Genomic DNA, 25,304 nt, shown 5'->3' with positions numbered 1-25,304 from the left:
ATTGATTTTCTGTTTGCTGGATCTGTCAGTAACTGATAAAGGGGTGTTTAAGTCTCTATAATAACGGATTTGTCTATTTCTCCTCATGATTCGATTCGTTTTTGCCTCAAGTGTTTTGATAGTCTTTTGTTAGGTGCATTCACATTAGGAATTGTTGTCTTCTTCAAGAATTGATCACTTTTTCATTATGTAATGCCCCCCTTTATCCCTGAAAATTATCCTTACTCTGAAGTCTGTTTTGCCTGAAATTAATATAACTACTCCAGTTTTTTTGATTACTCTTAGTACAGTGTACATTCTCCATCCCTTTACTTAAAAAATATATATATAACATTAAATTTACCATCGTAACTATTTCTTCTAAGTTTGTATTTTGCTGAACTCTCCCCCCCCCCATTTTATTGAGGTCTAATTGACATAAAATTGCATATATTTAAAGTGTACAGCATGATGATCTGTGTATGCGTTGTGAAATAATTGCCTCAGTCGGGTTAATCAGCATATTCCTCATCTCACATAGTTACCTGTTTTTGCACATGTGCATGTGGTGACAACATTTAAGATCTCTCTTAGCAAATTTCAGCTATACAATAACTATCCTTACCATGTTGTATATTAGATTCCCTGAATTTCTTCATTTTATAACTGAAGACTCCATCTTTCCCACTCCCCCAGCCCCTTGTAATCACCATTCTACTCTGTTTCTTTGAGTTTGACCTTTTTGTTCGTTTTTTAAGGAGTCCACATAAGGGAGTTTGTGCTTTTATTGTTCCCATTGACAGTCTGAAGTTTTTAAGTTTGTCATAGTCCCATTTGTCTTATTTTTGCTTTAGTTGTTTGCACTTTTTGGTGTCCCCTATCACTTGCAACAACAAGGAATGAACCTTAAGGATATTATTGCTAAGTGAAATAAAACAGTCACCAAAAATCAAGTACATTGCCATCTCCAGTGTTCTGAAGCTCTTCCCCTATATTTGCTTATAGGATTTTTATAGTTTTAGGTATCATGTCTAGGTCTTCAATCCCTTTTGAGTTAATTTTTGTGTGTGGTGTAAGGTAAAGTTTTATTTTCATTCTTTTGCTTCTTAGTCCAGTTTTTCCAACACCCATAAGGGTAAGAAACTGTCTTTTTCCCATTGTGTAGTCTTGACACTATTGTTGAAAATTATTTGGCCATACATGAGGGTTTATATCTGGTTTTTCTTTTCTGTTCCAGTTGTCTATGTATTTGTCTCTCTGCTAATTCCATACTGTCTTGATTACTATTGGTTTGTAGTTTGTTTTCAAATTAAGAAGTATTAGACTTCCAACTTTGTTCTTCTTTTTCAAGATTGTTTTGGTTATTTGGGGTCTCTTCAAATTCTATATAAATTTTGGGATTTGGTTTTTCTATTCCTGCAAAAAATGCCATTGGCATTATGATAGGGATTGCACTGAATCTCTATATGGGTTTGGGTAGTATTGACATTTTAATGTTACTAAGTCTTCTAAGCTACAAGCATGGAATGTCTTACCATCTATTCCTATCTTCTTTGATTTCTTTTGGCAGTGTCTTAACAATTTTCAGTGTATAAATCTACCTCCTTGGTTGGGTTTTTTCTTTTTTTTTTTAATTTTTTTTTTTTTAACATTTATTTATTTTTGAGACAGAGAGAGACAGAGCATGAACAGGGGAGGGGCAGAGAGAGAGGGAGACACAGAATCTGAAACAGGCTCCAGGCTCTGAGCTGTCAGCACAGAGCCTGACGCGGGGCTCAAACTCACGGACCGTGAGATCATGACGTGAGCCGAAGTTGGACGCTTAACCAACCGAGCCACCCAGGCGCCCCAGTTGGGTTTTTTTTTCTTAAGCATTTTATCCTTTTTGATGCTATAGTAAATGAGATTGCTTTCTTTTTTGATTGTTCAAATGAGCAATCAATAGAACCAATTTTTAAGTGTTCAGTTTGTATCTAAAACTTTGCTGAAATCATATCTTAGTTGTAATAGCCTTTTCTTTTTTAATTCTTTAGAGTTTTCTACGCCTAAGATCATCCCTCTGTGAACAGAGATGATTTTGCTTCTTTTCCAATTTGGATACCTTTTGTTATTTATTTTTCTTGTCTAATTGCTCTGGCTATGATTTTAAGTACTTTGTTGAATAGTAGTGGCAAAATGGGCATCCTTGCCTTGGTCCTGATCTTAGAGGGAAAGCTTTCAATTTTTTTCGGCTTTGAATACATTAACAGTGGGCTTTTCATCATGTATAACATACTGAGGCAGTTTCCTTCTATTCCTAGTTTGGTGAACATGATTATCATGAAACAGTGTTGAGTTTTGTTAAATGCTTTTTCTGTACCAATTGAGATGGTCATTTGGCTTTTGTCCTTCATGTTGCTAACGTGGTATGTTTTCATTGATTGATTTTTGTATGTAGAACCATTCTTGAGTTCCATGTATAAATCTTTGCATTATAGGTATAAAACTTGGTTGTGGCTTATAATCCTTTCAGTGTGCTATTGAGTTTGGTTTGCTAGTATTTTTTCGAAGGTTTTTGTATTAGTATTCATCAGGAATATTGGTCTGTAGTTTTCTCATTGTGTCCATCCCTTTTTTAAAATGTATTTGTGTCCTTTAAGGTGAGTTTCTTGTAGATTATATATAGTTGAGTCTTTTTAAAATTAATTTTTTTATCAAGTTTTATTTTAAAACTTGAGATATAATTGACATGACATTGTGTAAGTTTATTTTTTAAACGCACTAACAGTCTCTGTCTTTCATGTCAGTATATTTAGGCTTTTGATGTTTAAGGAAATTATTGATATAGTTGGATCATAGTTTTGCCATATTTGTTGCTGTTTTTATTCAGTGCCCTTGTTTCTTCTTTTGTCTTCCTTTCTTTTTCTGTTTTATCTGTTTTTAACTGAGCATTTTATTTGATTCCACTTTTTCCTCCTCTCTCTGAAATATATTAATCAAAATGTATTTGGTTTCTAGCATTTATTTTTGAATATATTTTTTTAACTTTTTATTATAGAAAATTTCAAGCACACAAAAGTAGAAGTTCCAATTATAAAAAAATGTCAAATTTTTGTTACTCTTCTTTCATGCTTTCCAACCTCAACATTTTTTTAAAATTTCAGGAATAGAATTTAGTGATTTATTTATATATAACATCTAGTGCTTATCCCAACAAGTGACCTCCGTAAGTGCTCCTTGCCCCTTTAGCCTTTACCCCCACTCAACACCTCACCAGCAACCCTCAGTTTGTTCTTTGTAGTTAAGAGTCTCCTATGGTTTGGTTTATCTCCCTCTTCTTTTTTATCTTATTTTTTGCTTCCCTTCCCCTATCATATGATATCTGTCTTTCTCCAACTAACTTATTTCGCTTAGTGTAGCGCTTAGTGTAATACATTCTAGTTTCATCCATGTTGTGCAAATGGCAAGATTTCATTTTTTTTTTAATCGCCAAGTAATATTCCATTGTATATCTATATACCACATCTTCTTTATGTATTCATCAGTCAGTGGACATTTGGACTCTTTCCATACTTTGGCTGTTGTTGATAGTACTGCTGTAAACATTGGGGTGCATGTGCCCCTTCAAATCAACACTCCTGTATCCTTTGGATAAATACCTAGTTGTGCAATTGCTGGGTTGTAGTGTAGCTCTATTTTTAATTTTTTGAAGAACCTCCATACTGTTTCCAGAGTAGCTGCACCAGTTTGCATTCCTATTAACAGTGCAAAAGGGTTCCTCTTTCTCCACATCCTTGTCAACATCTGTTGTTGCCTGAGTTGTTAATTTTAATCATTCTGACAGGTGTGAGGTGTATATCATTGTGGTTTTGGTTTGTATTTCCCTGGTGATGAGTGATGTTGAGCATTTTTCATGTGTCAGACAATTGGATGTCTTCTTTGGAAAAGTGTCTATTCATGTCTTTTGCCCATTTTTTCGGTGGATTATTTGGGTTTTTGAGGTGTTGGGTTTGATAAGTTCTTTATAGATTTTGGATACTAACCCTTTATCTGATATGTCATTTGCCAGTATCTTTTCCCATTGAGTCTACAGTGTACATTTACAACTTTTCGAAGTGTACTTTTAAGGAGACTGTACTAATCAGGGATAGTGCAATTACCTTATGACAGAGTATTCCCAATTTCTCCTTCTCATTCCATATAATATTACTGTCATTAGTTTCACTAATCCATAAGCTATAATCACTGAATACATTATTGCTGCTGTTATTTTGAACAAACTGTTACAGCTAGATCAATTAAGAATAAGAAAAGTAAAATATATTCTACTTTCATTATTCTTTAATACTCTTTCTTTCTTTACAAAGATACAGATTTCTTACCTATGTCATTTTCCGTTCTTCTGGTAAATATTTTATTTTAACATTTCTTGGATGGCAGGTCTACTGTTGACAAATTCTGTTAATTTTTGTTTTCTGAGAAAGTCTGTATTTCTCCACATTTGAATAATAATTTCACTGGATGCAGAATCCTAGATTTTTTTCTTTCAACGTTTAAAATATTTTACTTTCACTCTTCTTGTTTGCATGACTTTTGAAAAGAAGCTCAGTGCAGTTCTTATCTTTGCTTGTCTGTGGGTGAGGTCGCCTCCCTCCCCATCTTCTTTCAAGATTTCTTCTTTCTCTTTGATCTTTTGCATTTTGAAAATGATATGCCTAGCTGTAGATTTTTTGGTATTAATCCTTCCTTATGTTCTCTGAGCTTCCTGCATGTGTGGTTTGGTATCTGACATTAATTTTGAGAAATTCTCAGTTGTTGCTTCAAGTGTTTTTTCTGTTCCTTTGTCTCTTTGCCTTGTGGTATTCTCATTATGCATACATTACAGGTTTTGTAATTGCCTCATAGTTCTTGGATAGTCAGTTATATTTTATTTTTTATTTTTCTCTGCATTTCAGTTTTGAAAATTTCTATCGACATTTCTTTAGGCTTACTGGTTCTCTCCTTGGCCATGTCCAGTGTATTCATGAGCCCATCAAAGGCATTGTTAGTTTCTGTTACAGTGATTTTGATTTCTGGCATTTACTTTTGACTCTTTTTAAAGTTTCCATCTCTCTCTGCTTATATTACCCATCTGTTTTTGTGTTACCTACTTTTTCCATTAGAGCCTTTACTATATTAATTGTTTTAAATTCCTGGTCTGATAATTTGAACATCTCCACTAAATTTCAGTGATTCTGATGCCTGTTATGTGTAGTCACACTTTAATTTTAGTCTTTTAGTATTTTTTTGTAAATTTTTTGTTGAAAGCTGGTTATATATTCACTAAAAGTTATTTAGGTAATAGGTCTTTTTTAGGGCTTGACCTTTACAAATGCTTTTTCAGTTTTTTAATCCTCCTCCCCTCTCATAGGTGAGATAAGAAGGCTAGAAGGGGCTAGAGTTTTATATCTCTCTTCTCACACATAGGAAGAGGTTAGAATTGGGTATTTCTTTTTCCCCACATCTAAGTTTAGAGAAGGCTAGAATTGGGTATTTCTTTTCCTCCAGTTCAGTTGCTCTGGTAGAATAGTTTTCTTTGAGGGCAGGTCTTAACAGAATACTCTGGGGTGCCTGGGTGGCTCAGTCGGTTAAGCTCCGGCTTCATCTGAGGTCATGATCTCACGGTTTGTGGGTTCGAGCCCCGCATTGGGCTCTGTGCTGACGGCTCAGAGCCTGGAGCCTGCTTTGGATTCTGTGTCTCTCTCTCTTTCTGCCTCTCCCCACTCACACTCTATCTCTCTCAAAAATAAATAAACATAAAAAAAAACCAAAAACCCAAGCAAAACAGAATACTCTTGGGCCTGTTTTAAATGTTTCATCTCCTCTCCATATATTTCCTAGATTTTCACTGTTAAGGACCTGGTAGGGCTCCTAGAAATAAAACTGAGAAACATGTGGAGGCCCCCTCTGGAATTCTTAACTCCCAGACTTGTTCATACTGCTCCTTTGTCCATTACAGTTTAGGTTTTCCTCTTCTGGTACTGACTCCAGAGGCAGTTTCTGCTCCTGGGTTTCTGCTCCAGTAAGCTGTGATTCTGTATATGTGCCTGTTTCCAGTTTTTAGGGCAGTGGTTTGCCACGTGAACCCTCAATTCTTTAATGGATTTAAGAAGAGTTGTTGACTTTTTTCAGTTTGTTCAGCTCTGTGAAGATGGGAAGGATGACTTCCAAGCTCCTTACATACTGGGCTGGAGACCAGAAGTCCTTCCTTTGCTCATTTTGGCTTTTTATTGTTGACTAGAGTTCTTTATTCTGGATACAGATTCCTTATCAGATATATGATTTACAAATGTTTTCTCCAATGGGTAGGGCAGTTGGGAGAAGCCTTGTTGACTATAGTAAGGATTTTGGCTTTAACTCTCTTCAAGGTAGGGAGCCGCTGGAGGTTTTAAGCAGAGAAATCTCATAGTCTATCTTATATTTTAAAACGTGAAGATCACTCTGCCTGCTTTGTTGAACATAGATGGAAGGTGAACAGAGGGAAGCTGAAAGACTTGCACTAGAGAGGTAGTGAGAAATGATTACACCCTGGAGATACACACACACCCCATGTATTTTTATTGTTTTTTGTAGTGAGATAATTGTAAATATACCTGCAATTGTAGAAGTAATACAGAGAGATACCATGTACCCTTTACCCAGTTTCCCTCAGTGGTAACATCTTACAAAATATAGCACAGCATCACAGTCAGGATCTTGACATTAATACAATCCACCAGTCTTGTTGAGATTTCCCCAGATTTACTTGTGTGTGTGTGTGTGTGTGTGTGTGTGTGTGTGTGTGTGTACTTCTATACAGTTTTATTATATGTGTAGTTTTGTGTATTCACTAGAACAGTTCCATCATCACAAGGATCCTCTTATAACCATACTTATTTTTCTCCCTGCCATTCCTCCACTCTTAACCCCTAATTTAAAACCCTTGCAACAACCAGCAATCTGTTTCCCATATCTATAACTTTGTTATTTCAAGAATGTTTATCAATGAAATAAATAGTGTACGTAACCTTTTGGGATTGGCTTTATTTGCTCAGCATAATTCTCTGGAGATTCATTAAAGTTGTTGCATATGTCAATAATTAGTTTTTTTCTATTGCTGAGTAGTATTTCATAGTATAGTATACTATGGTTTGTTTATCCATTCACCCTTTGAAAGACATCTGGTAGCTATTCTGAATAATATGGCTATGAACATTCATCCATAGGTTTTTGTGTGAACATAAATTTCCGTTTCTGTGGGGTAAGTGCCCAAGAGTGCAATTGCTAAAAGCTTGGAGAATTATATAAATTTTTTTTTTTTTTAGATTTTAGAGATTGTGGGGCTCCAGCTCATAACCCCAAGATCAAGAGTCTCATGCTCTACTGACTAAGACAGCCAGGTGCCCCTTGGATATATTTTGAAGGTAGAACCCAGCAGGATTTTTTGACAGATTGAATGTGAGGTCAGAGAGAAAGAGGATTCAAAATTGAAATTTCTTTGTAGAAGATTTTAAGCCTACCTGAGCAGTATGTATTTTATATCTAATTCACAATTTAGATTATTTATTTATATATGTCTAATTATAGTAATGTAGAAGAAAAATGTTATAGTAAACTTCCAGAACATTAGTTGATATTAGAAAGTCCACTATATATACAGTGTGTGTGTGTGTGTGTGTGTGTGTGTGTGTGCGCGCGTGTGTGCGTGTGTGTATGCATGCATGCGTGCGTGCTAAGTTGTGAAAAAGATTGAATATATAAAGAATTTTCTTTCCTTGGCTTCTAGAACAAAAGATGGCAAACTGTGTGCCTGTTGCCTCTTTTTGTAAATAAAGTTTTATTGGGATATACATAGCCACCCATTCCTTTGCATATTGTTGACTGCTTTTCTTTTCTGACTGTAGAGTTGAATAATTGCAACAGAGACTGTGGGCTGCAAGCCTAAAGTATTTATAATCTGGCCCTTTATAGAAAATGTTGACTGACCCTTATTCTAATGTATTATTTTGGTGATTCATCTTTTACAGCTTTGCTCATTCTCAGTTTCTTGTATGATTCCTTTTCATCTGTCTGCCTAAATGTTCATATTCTCCAGGATCTTCTTCAGAATATCTTACCTGTCTTGGGGCTTATGTGACACCATCGTCTAGGTTTTTACTACCTAACCAGTTTCTTTTTTAGTGTTCTTTTATAGACTTTTCTGCTCCTGGAGACTCTGGCTACTTCCTTCTTATTTTACAGGCAATTTTATCTATTCCTGTAGCTTCAAGAACCATCTAGACCTCTTGCTAGAGGATAAGATGAACATATCAGATTGCTTTCTGGACCTTTCCATATCTGTGTCCTTCAGTCATTTAAAGCTAAACGTGTCCCAAACTGAACTCATTCCTTCCTTCTTCCAAAACAGCTTCCTAGGCCAGTGAACTCTATTGCCATGTTAATAGTCACATGAGTCAGAAGTTTGATAGTTATCACTCCCCTCCTTCCATTTACCAAAGCAGTAGCAGTATGTGATCAAATAACTGTTGATCTGCCTCTCAGAGCCATTCTCTTCCTTCTGTGTTGACTCTTTCTACCTCCGTACAGGTCTTAGTTTAATTTATCTTCTCCTTAAAAACAAAAAACTTTTTTTTGATAACCAGTGATCTTCCCAAAACAAATCTCTTGCTTAGAACATATTAGTGGTTCTTCATGGCTTGTAGTATTCAAACTTTTTAGCATTATATTTAAAACTTTCCACCAGGTCTCTTTCCCAAATTTTTCAAGGTACTAATAAGCAAAATTTTTATAGGTCCAAATCCCCATTTACCCTATTGCACTATCTGAGTGACCTACAGTTTCCACATTGTATTGTAATTGTTTGGTTTGCTTACCCATTGAAAACTGTGAGGACTATGAATTTTTATATGCTCAGAGCCCTGGCTCTGACACATAATTAGCTTCAAAATATTTGTTGTACACAGGGAATTATTTTGAGGTGACATTCTAGCCAATTGTAGGGTCTTTGGGGGTATCTGAATTTACTCTGGAATCAAAGATTTAGAAATGGATTGAAATAAACACTTTTTCAGTCCTAGTGTGATTTCAGAAGAAGGATGATGGAACTTTAGGTAATTTGTTTCTGAAGAAGAAGGTATGTTTTGGAAAAAATAGCCTTTGAAGCAAAACTTTTTTTTTTTTTTTAAGTTTATCGATTTTGAGAGAGAGAGAGAGAGTAAGCAGGGGGGAGTCAGAGATAAAGAGAAAGAGAGAGAATCCCAAGCAGGGTCCACACTGTTGTCAGTGCAGAGCCCAATGCAGGGCTCAAACTCACCAACTGAGAGATCATGACTTGAGTGGAAAACAAGAGTTGGACGCTTAACCGACTGAGCCATCCAGCACCCCTGAAGCAAAACTTTTGAAGTCAGTCCTATTTTACTAGATTTTATGAAAATGGAACTTTCTATGGTAGGAAAGATCCAGTGGAATGAAATTTGGTGAAGAAGAGAAGATGATAGCCATATGCTGCCTACCTGACATCTACAGTATTATTAAGCTTTCTGGTTGTTACTTCACCTAAAAGTTAGCTTTTCCTTTATTGAATTTTACATAGGGTATGTAAAGTACCCTTTAGGGATTCCCTTGACATAGTGCTTTTAGCTTTGGAAGTACCCCTCCCCCCCCCCCTTTTTAAAGTGTGAGATGTCAAATGATGTAAAAATGAACAATAGCCCCTGTCTACTTTAGAGGAGGATATATGTTAATGGCTATTGGTTAAACCAAAAGGATAATTTTTCCTTTAAATGTACCTTTCAGGTTTTCTTATACTTGTGTGTTATTTATTCCATCTTGAGCAGTCTTTTTGTTTTCTCTTGTTTTAGGTGGGAATGATAAGAATAGTTTACATGTAAGTTTTTATCTTTTCTGTATTGGAAAAATTTTGCCTTTATAGACAGGTTGTTTTTCTACAATGGATATAAAATTTTAACTATGATCTTGTAGTAAGAAGTAGATTTTACATTGCAACCCAGTGCACAGAAAAATAACTGAAGTAAGTTTGATGAAAAAGTCCTTAGTCTTACTGTATTAAACTTCTTATTCTTTTCTCCTTACCCACCCCCTTCTCATTTCCTTATTGGCTGATCCCACAGTTTGAGAATACTGGTCTACAGCAAGTTGTAAGGCAGAAGAAATTATAAAAACAGGGAATTTACTCTGTGAAAGACAAAGTAACCAGCCTTGAGAGCTCCGTCTCTGATACAGAAAGATACAAAATTCAGCTTTTCTTAAGGCACACGTATAGTAAGTTAGTTGGACAAGTTGTGTGAGTGTGTGTTGTGTTTCCCTACAGTGACTACAATGTAGTTAGTATCTGATTTCTATAAGGTACTTTTTGAAACGCATTCTTTTACATGACACTATTGAACTACAGTTTACAAAAATAAAAACCAAGAAAGTATATACTAAATTCTAAAATATTGGTAGGTGCTGCAGGAATTTAGAGATTAGAGAAGATTAGTGTGAGTTGGAACAGCTGGGGATAGCCTTGTGAAAGAGGTGGGAGTTGAATAGGAACTTCAAGGATGGATAGAATGTGTGTAGGTGGAAGGGAGGGATCAAGACATTTCAGTGATGATGTGATCAGTGGTTTAGAATTGGGAATGAGATAATATGGTCAGAAAGAGTGAGAAGTGGGATCTAGTTATGATCATGTTGGTTATGAGTGGAAGATAAGATGAAGCTGATAATAAGGAACCAGAATATGAAGTGATTTAGACTTTATCTGGTAGGAAATGGGGAAATCGCTGTCTCTCAGAATTTACTTTGTCTGCTAATAACATTGCTGCTCCAGATCTCTTGGTGCTGTTTACTTGCTGTATCTTTTTCCATCCTTTTACTTTCAAGCTGTTGGTGTCTTTGAATCTAAAGTGTGTGTATCATAGAGAGAATATAGTTGGAGCTTGCTTTCTTATCGAGTCTGCCATTCTCTGCCTTTGATTGTGTGCTTAGTTAATTACATTTTATGTGGTTTTTGTTATGGTTGGAATTACCTGTGCCATGTTGCTTTTTGTTTGCTTACCTCTCATGGTTTTGTTTCTCTGTTCTCATGTATGGCCTTCGTTTTTTAAGGTGCCATTTGTAGGTCCAGGTTTGATTTTTTTTTTTTTTGTTAGTATTACATAAATTATTTTCTTTAAAAAAATTTTTTTTTACATTTATTTATTTTTGAGAGAGAGAGAGAGAGCGCACAAGTGGGGGAGGAGCAGAGAGAGAGGGAGACACAGAATCCAAAGCAGGCTCCAGGCTCTGAGCTGTCAGCAAAGAGCCCGACACAGGGCTCAAACTCACAAACGGCGAGTTCATGACCTGAGCCGAAGTTAGATGTGCCACTGACTGAGCCACCCAGGAGCCCCTTCTATCATCTAAGAACTGGAGCCCACTCTGTTCTAGGATAGTTCTGCTGATTAGGCTCCTCATCTGCTGTGCAACCTCCAGCCCCTCTTTTTTTGGCTTTTTTTTTCTAACCATAAAGCATTTTTTCCATCCAGATTCCCAGGTATATTAACTTTTATGTTTTGTAGCTCTTCTAATTCACTATTTTACCTGAAATTTTATATTTCCTGATCATATAGCTGGTACTTTTTAATATTTTTTCTGTTATGTAATTTGCCTTTATTAACTGGACTTTTGACAGCCAAGTATATTGTTGGAATGTATCTTCTTTGTTAATATATACTCTTTGAATTTATTACTGCAAAAACTTATGTTGTTAGGAAGCCATCATATTATTTGATGGTTTCTTTTCATGAAGAATGAACATAACTTTGAAACTCCCCAAAGGAAAAATTATTTGTGTGGTTTATAAATTTATCAAGACTGTACAGTTTCTGGGATGTCCTATTATAACTCTGTAAAACTTAGCAACTGAACCTTTCTTATGGGGCTCTCAGAATTTTTTTTTTTTGACCATATCTTGGAAGATAGTGGGGCTTGTAAGAGCTCTTTGCACCCAAATTTATGTGTTTAGTGAGAAGCTTGATTTTTATATTAGTTGTGAAAGATTCCAGTAGTAATAGCTCATTCCAGGTATCTCTGTCATAATATAGATCACTGCTTCTCAAGCTATTAGTTGTGAAGTATTAGTTAAAAAAATTTCCAGTTCATCAGACTGATATTTTTGTAAAATAAAATACAAATCAATTACTAGAAAAGTGAAATTAAAAAATACAAAATATAGGCCCCACTCTTAAGATTCATAAATATGAAATTATTCTGTCAAATTGCTGTGAAAGATTCTAAGCACTTATTCTCAATTTCTGTGTTTATCTTATCGCAAGGCAGTAGTAAATAGTTCATAGACTAATAACAAATAGTTTGCAGGTCAGTACAGACCATACATTTTATCTTGTTTAGAAAATTTTTGTTATTGTTTTAGTTTTTAAATTTTTAATTGAAGTATAATTGACATAATATTATATTAATTTCAAGTGTACAACATAGTGATTTGACAGTTCTATACATTATGAAATTCTTACCACGATAAGTGTATTATGGTATTATTGACTATATTCCCTGTGCTGTACTTTTCATCCCTATGATTTATTTATTCTACAGTGGGCACTTTGTACCTCTTAATCCCCTTCACCTATGTTGCCCAGCCTCCCAACCCCTAGACCATACTTTTTAATAACCTGTCCATGGCCTGTTCTTTGTAGTGTTTATTGTTATGAAATTTTAGTATCGTAGTCAATATGGTGAATAGCATTTATCCTTTAAAAAATATTTTCATGTGTTTCCTTTTCAGAACCGAGAGCTCCAAATCATGAGAAAGCTAGATCACTGTAACATAGTCCGATTGCGTTATTTCTTCTACTCAAGTGGTGAGAAGGTAGGTCTTGAAGAAAGTGTGTACTGAATATTGTGATAGACTTGTTATTCTAAAAATAGTCCTTGTTCTGCACCCGATCCCCCACCCCGGCCCAGTGAGTGAAACAGTTTTGCTAATATTAAATGGAAGAATTCTAAAGCATAAGCCCTAGTAATCCTGAGCTCAAGACATAATCATTGACTACCAGTAGTTATATCAGAAAATGTTAATGAGATGATAAAGGGAAATGAATTTTGAAGAATTTTCTTTTTTGGAACATTTGTCTTTAGTTCTTTACACACACACACACACAAACACACACACTCATACACACACATATATTTATTTATTTTTTAAACTTCTGCGTTCCTTATGCGTTTCTGGAGCCACATGATAGTTCTAGTTGTTTATTAGAGGGTGGAAAATGATGTCATTTTGTTAAGTGGAAGTATTGGAGGGAAAGGGGAACAGGAGGACTTTAGTAGGACCAGAATGAGACTTCAACATTGGGAGGCAAATTTAACCTATCCTTGGTGAGGGAGAAAGTTAGAAAGGTACAGTATTACAGAGCTTGTTATACATGGTCATTATTTATGATTGCATTTAATTTTGTGAAAGCAAAGGATAATTTAAGAAGACCATGTACTGTGAATCCCTGACCCTTTTGGTTTTTCTCTTCAAATAATAATAATTAATGTCATTGTGCTCCCTGGAGATGGAAGCACAGAAAGTCTGTTTCTTCTGTTTTACCTTCTTCTTTCTGCCTGTTCACTGTCCCTTCTTCCTAGATTCAGTATTTTCCTTAAATTTCTACTTTACTGGTTTCTGGTGAGGGGGGAGACCAGAAAGTTAACAAACCACTTAATCTTTTTGGCTAAATAAATATGACTTTGGATAGGCTCATTTGATATTTTTGACGTCAAGTTGCACATACTATCTTAAGTTCCTAGATCTATAATCCCTCTTGATTACTAAGCCCAGTGTTCTTTTTACTTCATGTAACTATTTCCCAGTGTATCAGAGTTTAATCATTTTCCATTAAATTTTAGTTAGGTTATTTCCTTAGAAGTTATTTTTTTCATGACAGAGCCTGTAATATGGGAAGATGCCTATGTCTTAAGCCAAGACTGTGATATACATTCTGTAGATACATAAATGTTATTTATATATTTGTGTGTGTGTGTGTGTGTGTGTGTGTGTGTGTGTGTGTGTGTGTGAGAGTGTGAGTCACAGCTAATGTTTTAGCAATGATAATTAGCAAATTGGTTCCTTTGTGACTCTTGTTTCTCAGGTGCTTGTATTAGGGACTGTAAGCCTTTATAAGTATTTGAGCTCTTTTGTTTCTAAAGCCAATTATGAGGTTCATGCCACTTTTTTTTTTTTCTTAAAAACCTAGCAAACAGCATGTTATGTCTTTAATCTTATTTGTTTTGATGTCTTTACTTTTTCCTGACCCTTCCCAAATAAAATTATGGAACATCTGTTATGTTCACAGCACTCTTACAATGGAATTTTGCATCCTCATGACTTTTTGTTGTTAGATGCTAGACATAATAATACCTCAGGGAGGAAAGTAGAGGTCGGAATTATCAAAGCCCCTAAACATTTTCTCCTGATTACTTTATTAGCTCTCCCTATATGGCAGATACTGTTTTTAGTACTTTACAAATATTAACTCATTTAATGCTTACAAATATAAAGAGCAGAAAAAGAAGAATATCAAACTTTTGAATATAAGGCTGTGTTTGTGGTGGCATCAAAAGGCTTACCTATCTGGTTTTGGTCTGGTGGAAGCCCTGATCATAGTCTGCCCTCACCCTCACTTAATTCTGCCTTGGTAGTGACAGTGGACTATTATTTGTGTACCCCAATGGATGATTTTCCTCCCTGTTGCTGTTTAGAGCTGCTTATTATTAAAAATGGTCTTATAGATAAAGAGCAATTGAGAAGTTATTAAAGGAGGTTAACCAGAAGGACAGTGAACCTCTATTATAAAAAAGAAACTATAATGTTTTATTTATCTCAGAACTTTCTCTTGAGCATTGTAAATTTTTCATAGTGAAAAAAAGATTCCTCTTAATTTTGGATAGCTTCATTAACAAAACAGAAAGGGGAAAAAAAAGTTGTGATATATTGCTGAAAATAATGATCCTTCCTTAACAAAAAGAGGTTTTCTGAAGATAAGCAGAAATACACAGGTGCAGGACCTCCCATGATCTTCTAGCCACCGAAAAGATGATTTCTTCTTGCTTTCCTCACCATCTCTACTTCCATTCTTCTGAATTGTTCTGGCAGGGCTAACATTACTCAAGAGACCAGGTAATAAACTAATATGTCCCATATGAAAAGACGGGTTCTGCTCTAAGGTTGAGAGTTCAGGTTTGTTCTGTTGTTGTTGTTGTTTTTAAATATTTATTTATTTTGAGCAAGAGAGGAGAGAACGCTAGTTGGGGAGGGGCAGAGAGAGAAGGGGAGAGAGAACTGAAGCAGCCTCCACGCTCAGCATGGAGCCTGAGGCAGGGCTTGATCCCACAATCTATGAGATCGTGACTGAGGCGAAATCAAAACTCAGACATTAACCAACTGAGCCACCCAAGTACCCCAGGAGCTTAGGTATGTTATTACCAGTTCTGACTCTCCAACAGTAGATTACTGAGAGTGAACTTAGAACTACAGTTGTAGAAAGAGATCTAAATGTCTTAGGAAATTCTTACAGATCTTTAAAGATGATTTCTGTCTGAAGAGAAGCTTGGTGTACTGCCTGTGTGTGTGCGTGTGTGTGTGTGTTTATGTTTATATATATAAAAATTTGGGGGGGAGGAAGTAACAAGTTAATAGTTTTGAGATGTCTCTGGGACAAGCAAATAGAAATACCCATTAGATACATGTATGATTTCACATGTAGTGGTGGTGGTGGTGTCAGGAAGTGGGGTGCTAAGTGGAGAAATGATATTGACAAAGTTGGGTTGATAGAGTTGTGTAGCCATGTGATAGAGCTCTTAGGAGTTCTGGGAGAGGGGCTGTTTGAGACCAGCACAGCAAAGAGCCAGCAGTTTGCCAAGTATTGTCTGCTGGTCCTAGAATGTGTTGAGGGTGAGAAGAGTCCTCATTTGAGAGAGCTGTAGGGAAACCATTGCCTTTGGGTGGGATCCAGTGGATCTGGGGAAAAGCAGTGTAAGGGCAAAGCAGTATAAAAAGCCTCCATGAAGAGACTGGATTCAAAAGAGTTCCTTTTTGGGGTTTCAGAGACCTTAGGGGACCATCTGGACAGGAGATCAGTGGTCAGAACAGGAGCCCAAAGGAGATGTGAGGAGGCAGTTAGGGGGATGATTTTAGAAATTTTGAGGTTGAGAAAGAGCAGAATTCAGTGTTTCAAGATTATAAGGATGAAAGACTTAGTTGATGTATGAGTTCAGATATGAAATATTTTGTAACCTTTTCATCGTCATCATTATCTCTCTACCGTTTTCTGTCTCTTCTATGCCTATTGTCTCACTTCTGTTTAGTCTCCTCCATCTACTTTCTGGGTTTTTGCTCCTTTTACTCTGGGTTCTGGGTCTCTCTATGTTTTGGTCTGGGTTTCTGTCCCTCTTTCTTGGTCTATGTCACCCCCTCATTTCTTTTCCCTCTTTAACTCTGGTGTGTGTCTGTTGCTCTCTCTCTTGGTTACTCCCTCTGTGGATTTCAGCCTCATCTCTGGGTTTGTGTACTCTTCTTTCATTGGGTTTCTACCCATCTTTCGTTGAATGCCTGATCCTTCCAAATCTTTATATAGATTCTCATCTGTCCTGAGCCTTCTTCATTCTCTTTCTATCCTGACTTTTAACTTCTACATCTCTACATATCTCATTCTATTTGTACATGTTTTACAAAATTGTATGAATAATTATTTATAACCTTATTAAATATTGGAGATCTCATAATATTTCTGGTTATTGGTTATATAGTATGTATTTCACTGAGTTGTTGAACTGCATAATACCCCCTAACTACTCCCACATTGTTATTTTTAATTTTAAAATTATAGCTAAGCTATCCCAAAGCTTCATCATAATTTTTGTCCATAAGCACTCTTCAGTTGTGGATGAAGTTAGAGTAGGATTGCTGTAATACTTGGCAGATATTTCCACTGATCACAGTTTGAAAGGTTATATCTGTTTTGGTGAACTTGTCTTTATTTTGCTCCACTCTGCCATTTTAAACAGTATTTTTATTTAGGGATTATGAATAATCAGCTTTTAGCATATAACTGAGGAAAGGAGTAACCAGGATAACTAAAAGAAGGAGGAATTAAGTCAGAACAGAGACCAGAGGTGTTACTTAGTCTTAGTGGTAGTCTTCTGATTGGAATTACTAGTGTTTGCTATAGTAACTAGAGCATCATGTAGTCAATTAGTATACTTTAGATTACCCAGTAGGTTGTAGTAACTCTGATTTAGTTCAGAAAAAATAGCACTCTTTCTCCTTGACCAGAGGAAAAATGGGATTTTTGAATGTTTTGAAAGTCTAGGCTTAATATACTTTTGTGAATTCTGAGTACCCTAGAGAATGGTGTTTTTTCATTATCAGTATTTGGCAGTAGAAATTCATTTCCCCCTAAATAAAATTTTATGAAGAACCCCTATTCTATAAATAGAACAGATAAAAAGGAAAATTGCTTTGGTTCAAACTGGGGTATGGGGCCAGCTGACTTTGCTTTTCCTGAGTTGCAGCTCACCTCTGTAGAACCCTAGGACTCTGAAGGACATAGTATGTAAAGCACATTGTGTCTTTACAGGAGCCTTAAATTTTATTTAAATTAATTTTTTAAGAAAAATTTTTATAAGTAAACTTACGTGTGAAAATATCTTACCTTTGTTCATCATAGATTGATTACTTGGATAATAAAGAAATTGCCTTCCTTAAAATAAAACTCTCCCTCTACTTGCATGAGAGGCAGTTTAAATAGCAAGGATGACAAATTGATTTCATTCCTCATATTAACTTTGTTCTATTGATAGTAACTGTGTAGAGGGCTGTATGCAGAGGAAGATTCTACCACTGCTTTTGGGATCAGAGAGAAGAATGCTGTGCTTGATTATGCCTGTTTGTCACTAGCCCTGGAGAGGAAAGGGTAGGAGTGAATCTGTTCTGAAAATTAAAGAGCACTAGCTGGATTTGCATCCCAATTCTGCCACTTGATAGCAGTATGACTGGGCAAGATACTTACTGTAGTAAGCCCTTTCCCCTTCTCATCTATACAGTAAAGGTTTTGTAAGAAAAAAGTGTAATAAGTTTAAGTGCTTATCATAGCACTTGGCATATAATTAACACTTAATAAACATTAACTATTTTACAATTTATTGTTTAATAATAGCAAATATATATTACACTTGCTCTGCGTCAGGTATTGCTGTAAGCACTTTACATGTACTTTATAACTCAAACTTTACAGCGACCCCATAAAGAATGGGTACTGTTACTATCCCCCATTTTATGGAAGAAGAAACTGAGGCAGTTGCAGTTAAGTAAGTTACCTGAGAGTCCTACAGCTATTGAGTGGCAAAGTTAGGAGTCAACTCTAGAAAGTCTGTCTCCAGGGTCTGTATAGTATGCTATATATACTATTTAGCATAGAATGTAAATTTCTCCAGGAGTAGTGTATTAGAAATATAACATTTAAAAATATCTCAGTAATTATTGCTAAACAAGGAGAAGTTGTATAGTGTCTACTTTGGAGAATTTTTAGAAAAGAGTAAATATCCTTTTGTTCTATGACAAAAATTATAGCAGCAGTGATAATAATATCCAAAATTTATGTGGTGCTTACTGCCACATAGTTGTAGACTCTTCAGCTATTAAGTCTGTGTTCTTTCCAAATACGCACTCTCTGAAATCTTCCAAGTTCGTTTTAATTTCAGCCTGTTGGCACTATATAGTGTTTTAGGTACAAAGACAAAGTATAAGGTCTGTCTAAATGAATTTGAGAAGGACAAGAAAAGAAATATACTGTAAAATGACAAATGGAGTAACAATTACTTGCACTATGAACAGAAATACTATAGAGAAAAGTAATAAATTATCCAGAGTGGTCAGCAAAGGAATTACATAGGAAAAATGATACTTACTCAGGGTTTTGAGGAGGAGCTCTTTAGATAAATAGTACAGTATAAGTGTGCCAGGTTAGAAGTACAGGATGTTTGAAATGCTTGGTGAGGTTAAACAACATAGTCTGTGTAGAAGAGATACAAGTATTTTGAAAGTTCTGGTATATGAAGTATGGGAGTGTGGGTCTAGTAGTGGGAGGTGAGGCTAGGGATGTAAGAAAGGAGTTCATAAGTGACTGATTGGATCAAGGTCAGCCTCCCTATGTGAAAAGCGTCTTTTGTTACTTTTTAATTAAATGAAATCTCAAGTTCTAGAAATGGTGTATGTATAGAAATGCTGTACAAAGTTATAACTGTGTACACCTGGTCTACTTTACAAAATACAACTCTCCTCCATTCCTTTATCTTCTCTCTTTCACCTTCCTTATTTTGTGAAAATCACTGGTAGCAGAGAATTTTATTTACTGAAATAAAGACGTTGTGTAAATAACTCCACAATTTTGTTACTTAAAATTTCATGTTGAATTCTATTAAAGTGGTATACATATTATCTGTATGAAAATTTTCCTGATGATCAATGCAGGCTTTTCAATAGGAGTGTGAACTAGAGAATGAATGTATAGATAATGCAAAATTCTTGAGGTAGATGAATTGTCAAGGCTCTTCATAAATTATAAATGATATAAATGATAGCAAGTGAGATGATAACTGTCATTTATTTGAAGATGTGAATCTATAGGTTTCTTTTGAATATCAGTTACCACCTTGTTTTTATGTTATTTTAATATATTTTAATGAAACTATAAAATATTACAGTTCATATTAGAAAAAAATTGAAATAACACAGGACAGTAGATAAAAGTAAAATCTTTAACCTGATATCTAAATCCTCAAATCCCTCTCTGTAGAAGTAAATTTCCTGTATTCATATATGAGGATGTATATCACATGTTAATGTAATAATACTCATATTATTTTGAAACATGTTGCCCTCATTCCCCAAATATAACAATGTGGTGTTTTATGTCTATATGCATAGACACTGCACCTAATTTCCCCCTATTGTTAACATCTTACATTAGTATGGTTACATTTGTTAGCATTAATGAATCAAATTGATACATTATTATTAACTAAATTCCATAGTTTATTTAGATTTCCTTAGTTTTTCCTAATGCTTTTTTCTCTTCTATGACCCCATTTAGGCTACCACATTACATTTAGTTATTTTGTCTGTTAGGCACCTCTTGACTGTGGCAGACTTTTCCTTGCTCTTGGTGACTGACAGTTTTGAGGAGTACTGGTTGCTTGCCTCACTATTAGGGGTTTGTGTGATATTTATCTCATAATAAATTGGTTATTTGGAAAAGTCCACAGTGCTGTTTTCGTCACATCATATCAATGGCATATACCATTAGCACAACTTGTGGATGTTATTAACCTTGATCACCTGGCTGACCTAATTTCAGTTTTCTCCACTGTGAAGTTATACCCCTTCCCTCCCACCCCTGCAGCTTTCCATGCTTTGTCCTTTGTAAGGAAGTTACTTTGGAAGGAAACCTACAGCTCAGAAGGGAGGACTTATGTTCCTTCTCCTTAAGAGCAGATCGGCTACATAATTATTTGGATTTCTTCTGCATGAGACATGGTCTTTTCTCCCCCATTTATTAATCTTTTTAGTCATTTTATTGATCGGACTATTCCAGCTTTGGCCTTTGGGAGCTCTTTCCAGTTAGCTTCTGTCTACTTTTGACATACCCTATTCATGTGGGCTTTTGTTTAGTTTTGCTTTTGAGCATGTCTCTACTTTCTGGCATGCAGATTATTTTTAATTTCTTGCTCTAAGCAAATTTCCAATTGTCTTTTAAAGTTTGTTTTCATGTTTATTTATTTTTGAGAGAGAGACTGAGAGACTGAGCACTAGTGGGGGAGGGGCAGAGAGCAAGGGAGACACAGAATCTGAAGCAGCCTCCAGGTTCTGATGGTCATCACAGAGTCCAATGCGGGGCTTGAACTCATGAACCACAAGATCATGACCTGAGCCCAAGTTGGACGCTTAACCAACTAAGCCACCCAAGCACCCCTCCAACTGTCTTTTTGTGTGCACATGCAAAGACATATTTTCATACACATGATTCCTAGAAATGGCATTGCTGAGTTGAATTGGATCTCTGTACATCTCTTTGGGATGTATTATATTAGTGCATTGATTTCCCAAAAAGTTGCAAGAGTTTGGGGTTTTCAGCACAAGTGTATAATAGTTCATATTGAACAATGACCCTGTCCCAATACATACTTTTCTCAGATTGAATTTTCTTTTCTGGTTTGTTAGGTGAACAATGATAGCTCATTGTTATTTTTATTATAGTTCTTTAATTATGAATGAGGTTAAGCATCTTTATTTTTATTGGCCATTGGTAGGACTTATCAGCCATTTGTTTATGTCCCTTTTAATTTTTTTTTTCATCGGAACGTTAGTATTTTCTTACTGACTTCGGTCATAATTAATGAGTTATTTGTATTTTAAACAAAACAAATTAGGGGCAGCTAGGTGGCTAAGTTAAGTTAAGCATCTGACTTCAGCACAGGTCATGATCTCACAGTTTGTGAGTTCGAGTCCTACATCGCGCTCTGTGCTGATACGGCAGAACCTGCTTTGGATTCTGTTTCTCTCCCTCTCTCTCTCTCCCACCTCTACTCGCACGCACACTCTGTGTCTCTAAAAAAATGAAATTTAAAAACATTAGTCATTTGTCCTATATGAGCAGAAATTTTTTTGCCAAGTTGTCAATTTTTAAAAAATTATAGTTGATATACAACGTGTGATAGTATTTTTCAGTGTACCATAGTGATTTGACAACTACGTACATTACAAATTGCTCACCATGATCAGTGTGTTTACACCTGTCACCATACAGAATTATTAATGATATTATTGACTACATTCCCCATGCTGTATTTTTCATCCTTGTGACTTACTTATTTTATAGTTGAAGTTTGTACCTCTTAACCCCCTTCACCTATCCCCCCATTCCCCTCCCCTCTGGCAACCATCAGTTTGTTTTCTGTATTTAGGAGTCTCTGTTTTGTTTGTTTGTTTTTTCTTTTAGATTCCACATTTATGTGAAAGCATATGATATTTGTCTTTCTTAGTCTGGCTTATTTCACTAGCATAAACTCTCTAGGTCCATCCATGTTGTCACAAATGGCAGGTTTCATTCTTTTTTATTGCTGAGTAATATTCCATTGTGTATATATGCCACATCTTTTTTATCCATTCATCTATTGATGGACACTTATTTTGCTTCCATGTCCTGGCTGTGGTAAATACTGTTGCAGTAAACCTAGGGATGCATATATCTTTTCACATTAGTGTTTCCATTTTTTTCAAGTAAATACCCAGATAGTGAAACTAGATTGTATGGCAGTTCTAGTTTTAATTTTGGGGGGAATCTTCATACTGTTCCACAGTGGTTGCACCAGTCTACATTCCTACCCAGCGGTGCATGAGGTTTCCCTTTTCTCCACATCCTCGCCAACACTTGTGCTGTTTCTTGTCTTTTTGATACTAGCCATTCTGACTGGTGTGAGGGTGGTATCTTACTGTGGTTTTGATTTGCATTTCCCTGATGATTAGTGAGATTGAGTGTGTTTTCATGAGCCTATAGGCCATCTCTATGACTTCTTTGGGAAAATATCTATTCAGGTCTTTTGCTCATTTTTAATTGGATTATTTGGGGTGGTTTTGGTGTTGAATTGTATGACTTCTTTATATATTTGGAATATTAACCCCTTTTCAGATCTATCATTTGCAAAGATCTTCTGTCACTCAGTAGATTGCCTTTTTGTTTTGTTGATGGTTCCCTTCACCGTATAAAAGCTTCTTAGTTTAATGTAGTCCCACTTGTTTACTTTTGTTATTGTTGCCCTTGCATGAGGAGATGGAACCAGAAAAATATTGCTAAGGCAGGTATCCAAGAATGTACTGCCTATATTTTCATCTAGGAGTTTTATGGTTTATGTTAGAAAGTGGTCTGGTTTCATTCTTTTACATGTAGCTCTCCGTTTTTCCTAACACCATTTATTGAAGAGATTGTCTTTTCCCCCATTTTATATTCTCACCTCCTTCATTGTAGATTAATTGACCAAGGTAGGTTTAATTCTGAGTTTCCTGGCTTTTCCACTGATCGATGTGTTTGTTTTTGTGTCAGTACCATACTTTTTTATTATGGCTCTGTAGTGTAATTTGAAGTTTGGGATTGTAATACCTCCAGCCTTGCTCTTCTTTATCAAGATTGATTTGGGTATTTGGGATATTTTGTGGTTCCATACAGATGTTAGGATTATCTCTTCTAGTTCTGTGAAAAAATACTCTTGGTATTTTGATAGACATTACATTGAATCTATAGATTGCTTTGGGTAGCATGGACATTTTAACAATGTTAATTCTTCTAGTCCGTGAGCATGGTACATCTTTTTGTTTGTGTTGTCTTCAATGTTTTTAATCATTGTTTTATAGTTTTTAGAGTATAGGTCTTTTACCACCTTGGATAAATTTATTGCTAGGTATTTTCTTCTTTTTGATGCAGGTATAAATGGGATTGTTTTCTTAATTTCTCTTTCTGCTACTTTGTTATTAGTGTGTAGAAATACAGCAGATTTCTGTATATTACTTTTGTACCCTGCAGTGTTACTGAATTCATTAATTAGTTCTAATAGTTTTTGGTGGTTTTGCCCTTTTTTAAAATTTGGCTCTTTTTTTTTTCTTCCAGAAAGTTGTATAAAAGTTTTATGTTTTTATATAATCTTAATGGCATCATTTTCCTTAATAGCTTATAGATATTTTGCCTCCAGGATTGCAAACACACTCATGTTTTCCTCTGGTAGATTTATAGTTGTTATTTTTTTAACTTTTGTAGTTTTGGTATTTATTTTGTGTTATATATAATGTGAGATGAGGATGAAGCTTGCCATTATCTTCTATGCCAGGTACTTGTCTCCCTTTCCCCATTCCCACCCCTCCCAAGGAAAAGAATATTTCCCTTTCCCTAATCGACCCACTTTACTATTAGTGTTATTCCCATCTCTGGCCTACTGTGGCACACCCATTGGAGAAAAGGCATTCATTTTTAAGTTTTTTGTTTTTTGTGTTTTTTGGGGAGGAGGTTTGCTAGTCAAGTTCCCAAACCCAGTTCTGAGGAGAATCCTGGGCTGTCTACTTTGTTGAATGTCTTCTAGTGGATTCTATGATAAGCCGCTTTGCATTCCATCAAATTTTTAGAATTATAGCATGATTTTGCTTAAAGCTGCAGCCTCAAGTAATTTTGTTTCCTTGACCTCCTTGACCTCAAAAATCATCTGTCTATTTTCCAAATGTTGGATAGAGTTGTCTCAGCTCTTGTTTAGTTGTTAGGTGTGATCAAAGTTTTATCACTTAAATTTATTCCTGACTGAATGGTTTTAGAGTAGAGTTCACAGAGGAGTGATTACCAGCAATTAGAGAGTAGTTTGTTAATTAAAGTGACAAGTAGAAAAACTGAACCACTGAGAGAAATACTCCCTAAATTGTACATCATGTAATATTTTAGAGATTTCTGAATAAGACCCATTTTGTATATTAGCAGAATTCTTTTTAAAAGATATATAACATGGGGCACCTGGGTGACTCCGTCGATTGTGCATCCGACTTCGGCTCAGGTCATGATCTCATGGTTTGTGGGTTCGAGCCCCGCATCAGGTTCTGTGCTGACAGCTCAGATCCTGGGGCCTGCTTCGGATTCTGTGTCTCCCTTTTTCTCTGCCCCTCCCCCACTTGTGCTCTGTCTCTCTCTCTCAAAAATAAATAAAATGTAAAGAAAAAAAAAAGAAGCAAAATTAAAAAAAATTTGAAAGATATATAACAGTGACTCCTTAGTAAATTTGGGGGAAACCTAGTAATTGTCCTTTGACATTAGTACTTTCTCATTATGTGAGAGACTGTTTTCAGGCATATCCATTCAAATGATAGTTTTTACATGTTGTATTTTTATATTTGGCTTTTAAAGCTTATAGCTAAGCTGTGAGTATTCAAATATTGTCTAGTAACCTAAAAGAGAGAGACTACATTGAGAAAATGGGAGACCTAGGATATTTTAGAAAATTACAAGTGATAGAAAAGCTGAGTCGTGGTCCTTTCTTCTCAAAATAGTAGCATACCCTGTCCCATGAATTATATTTTTCATGAACTTCCCAATAAAACTACTTTTGGAATGTGAAAATATTAGTCTTTTCTGTACTTGATGTTTCCTACAGATGGGCTTTCCTCAGGGATTATTCCTATGACTATTACATTTAGCAGAATATCTGTCTGTAAGTTTAATAAGAGTATTTAAAGAACATGATATTGTTGAGCCCAT

At 35.5% G+C, this 25,304-nt stretch overlaps 1 protein-coding gene across 4 annotated transcripts in view; it reads left to right on the top strand.

Annotated features, from left to right (window-relative positions):
- GSK3B (glycogen synthase kinase 3 beta) overlaps positions 1 to 25,304 on the top strand; it is a 194,140-nt gene that overhangs the window by 75,792 nt on the left and 93,044 nt on the right. For all 4 annotated transcript variants that reach the window (XM_042998986.1, XM_042998985.1, XM_007098347.3 and 1 more), the window contains exon 3: positions 12,761 to 12,844. In XM_042998986.1, the coding sequence (XP_042854920.1) occupies positions 12,761 to 12,844 (84 nt within the window). The remainder of the gene's footprint in view (positions 1 to 12,760; positions 12,845 to 25,304) is intronic.

Source organism: Panthera tigris, chromosome C2, assembly GCF_018350195.1.
Source record: "Panthera tigris isolate Pti1 chromosome C2, P.tigris_Pti1_mat1.1, whole genome shotgun sequence".
Taxonomy (NCBI): domain Eukaryota; kingdom Metazoa; phylum Chordata; class Mammalia; order Carnivora; family Felidae; genus Panthera; species Panthera tigris.
This window is presented reverse-complemented; position numbering and strand designations above follow the sequence as displayed.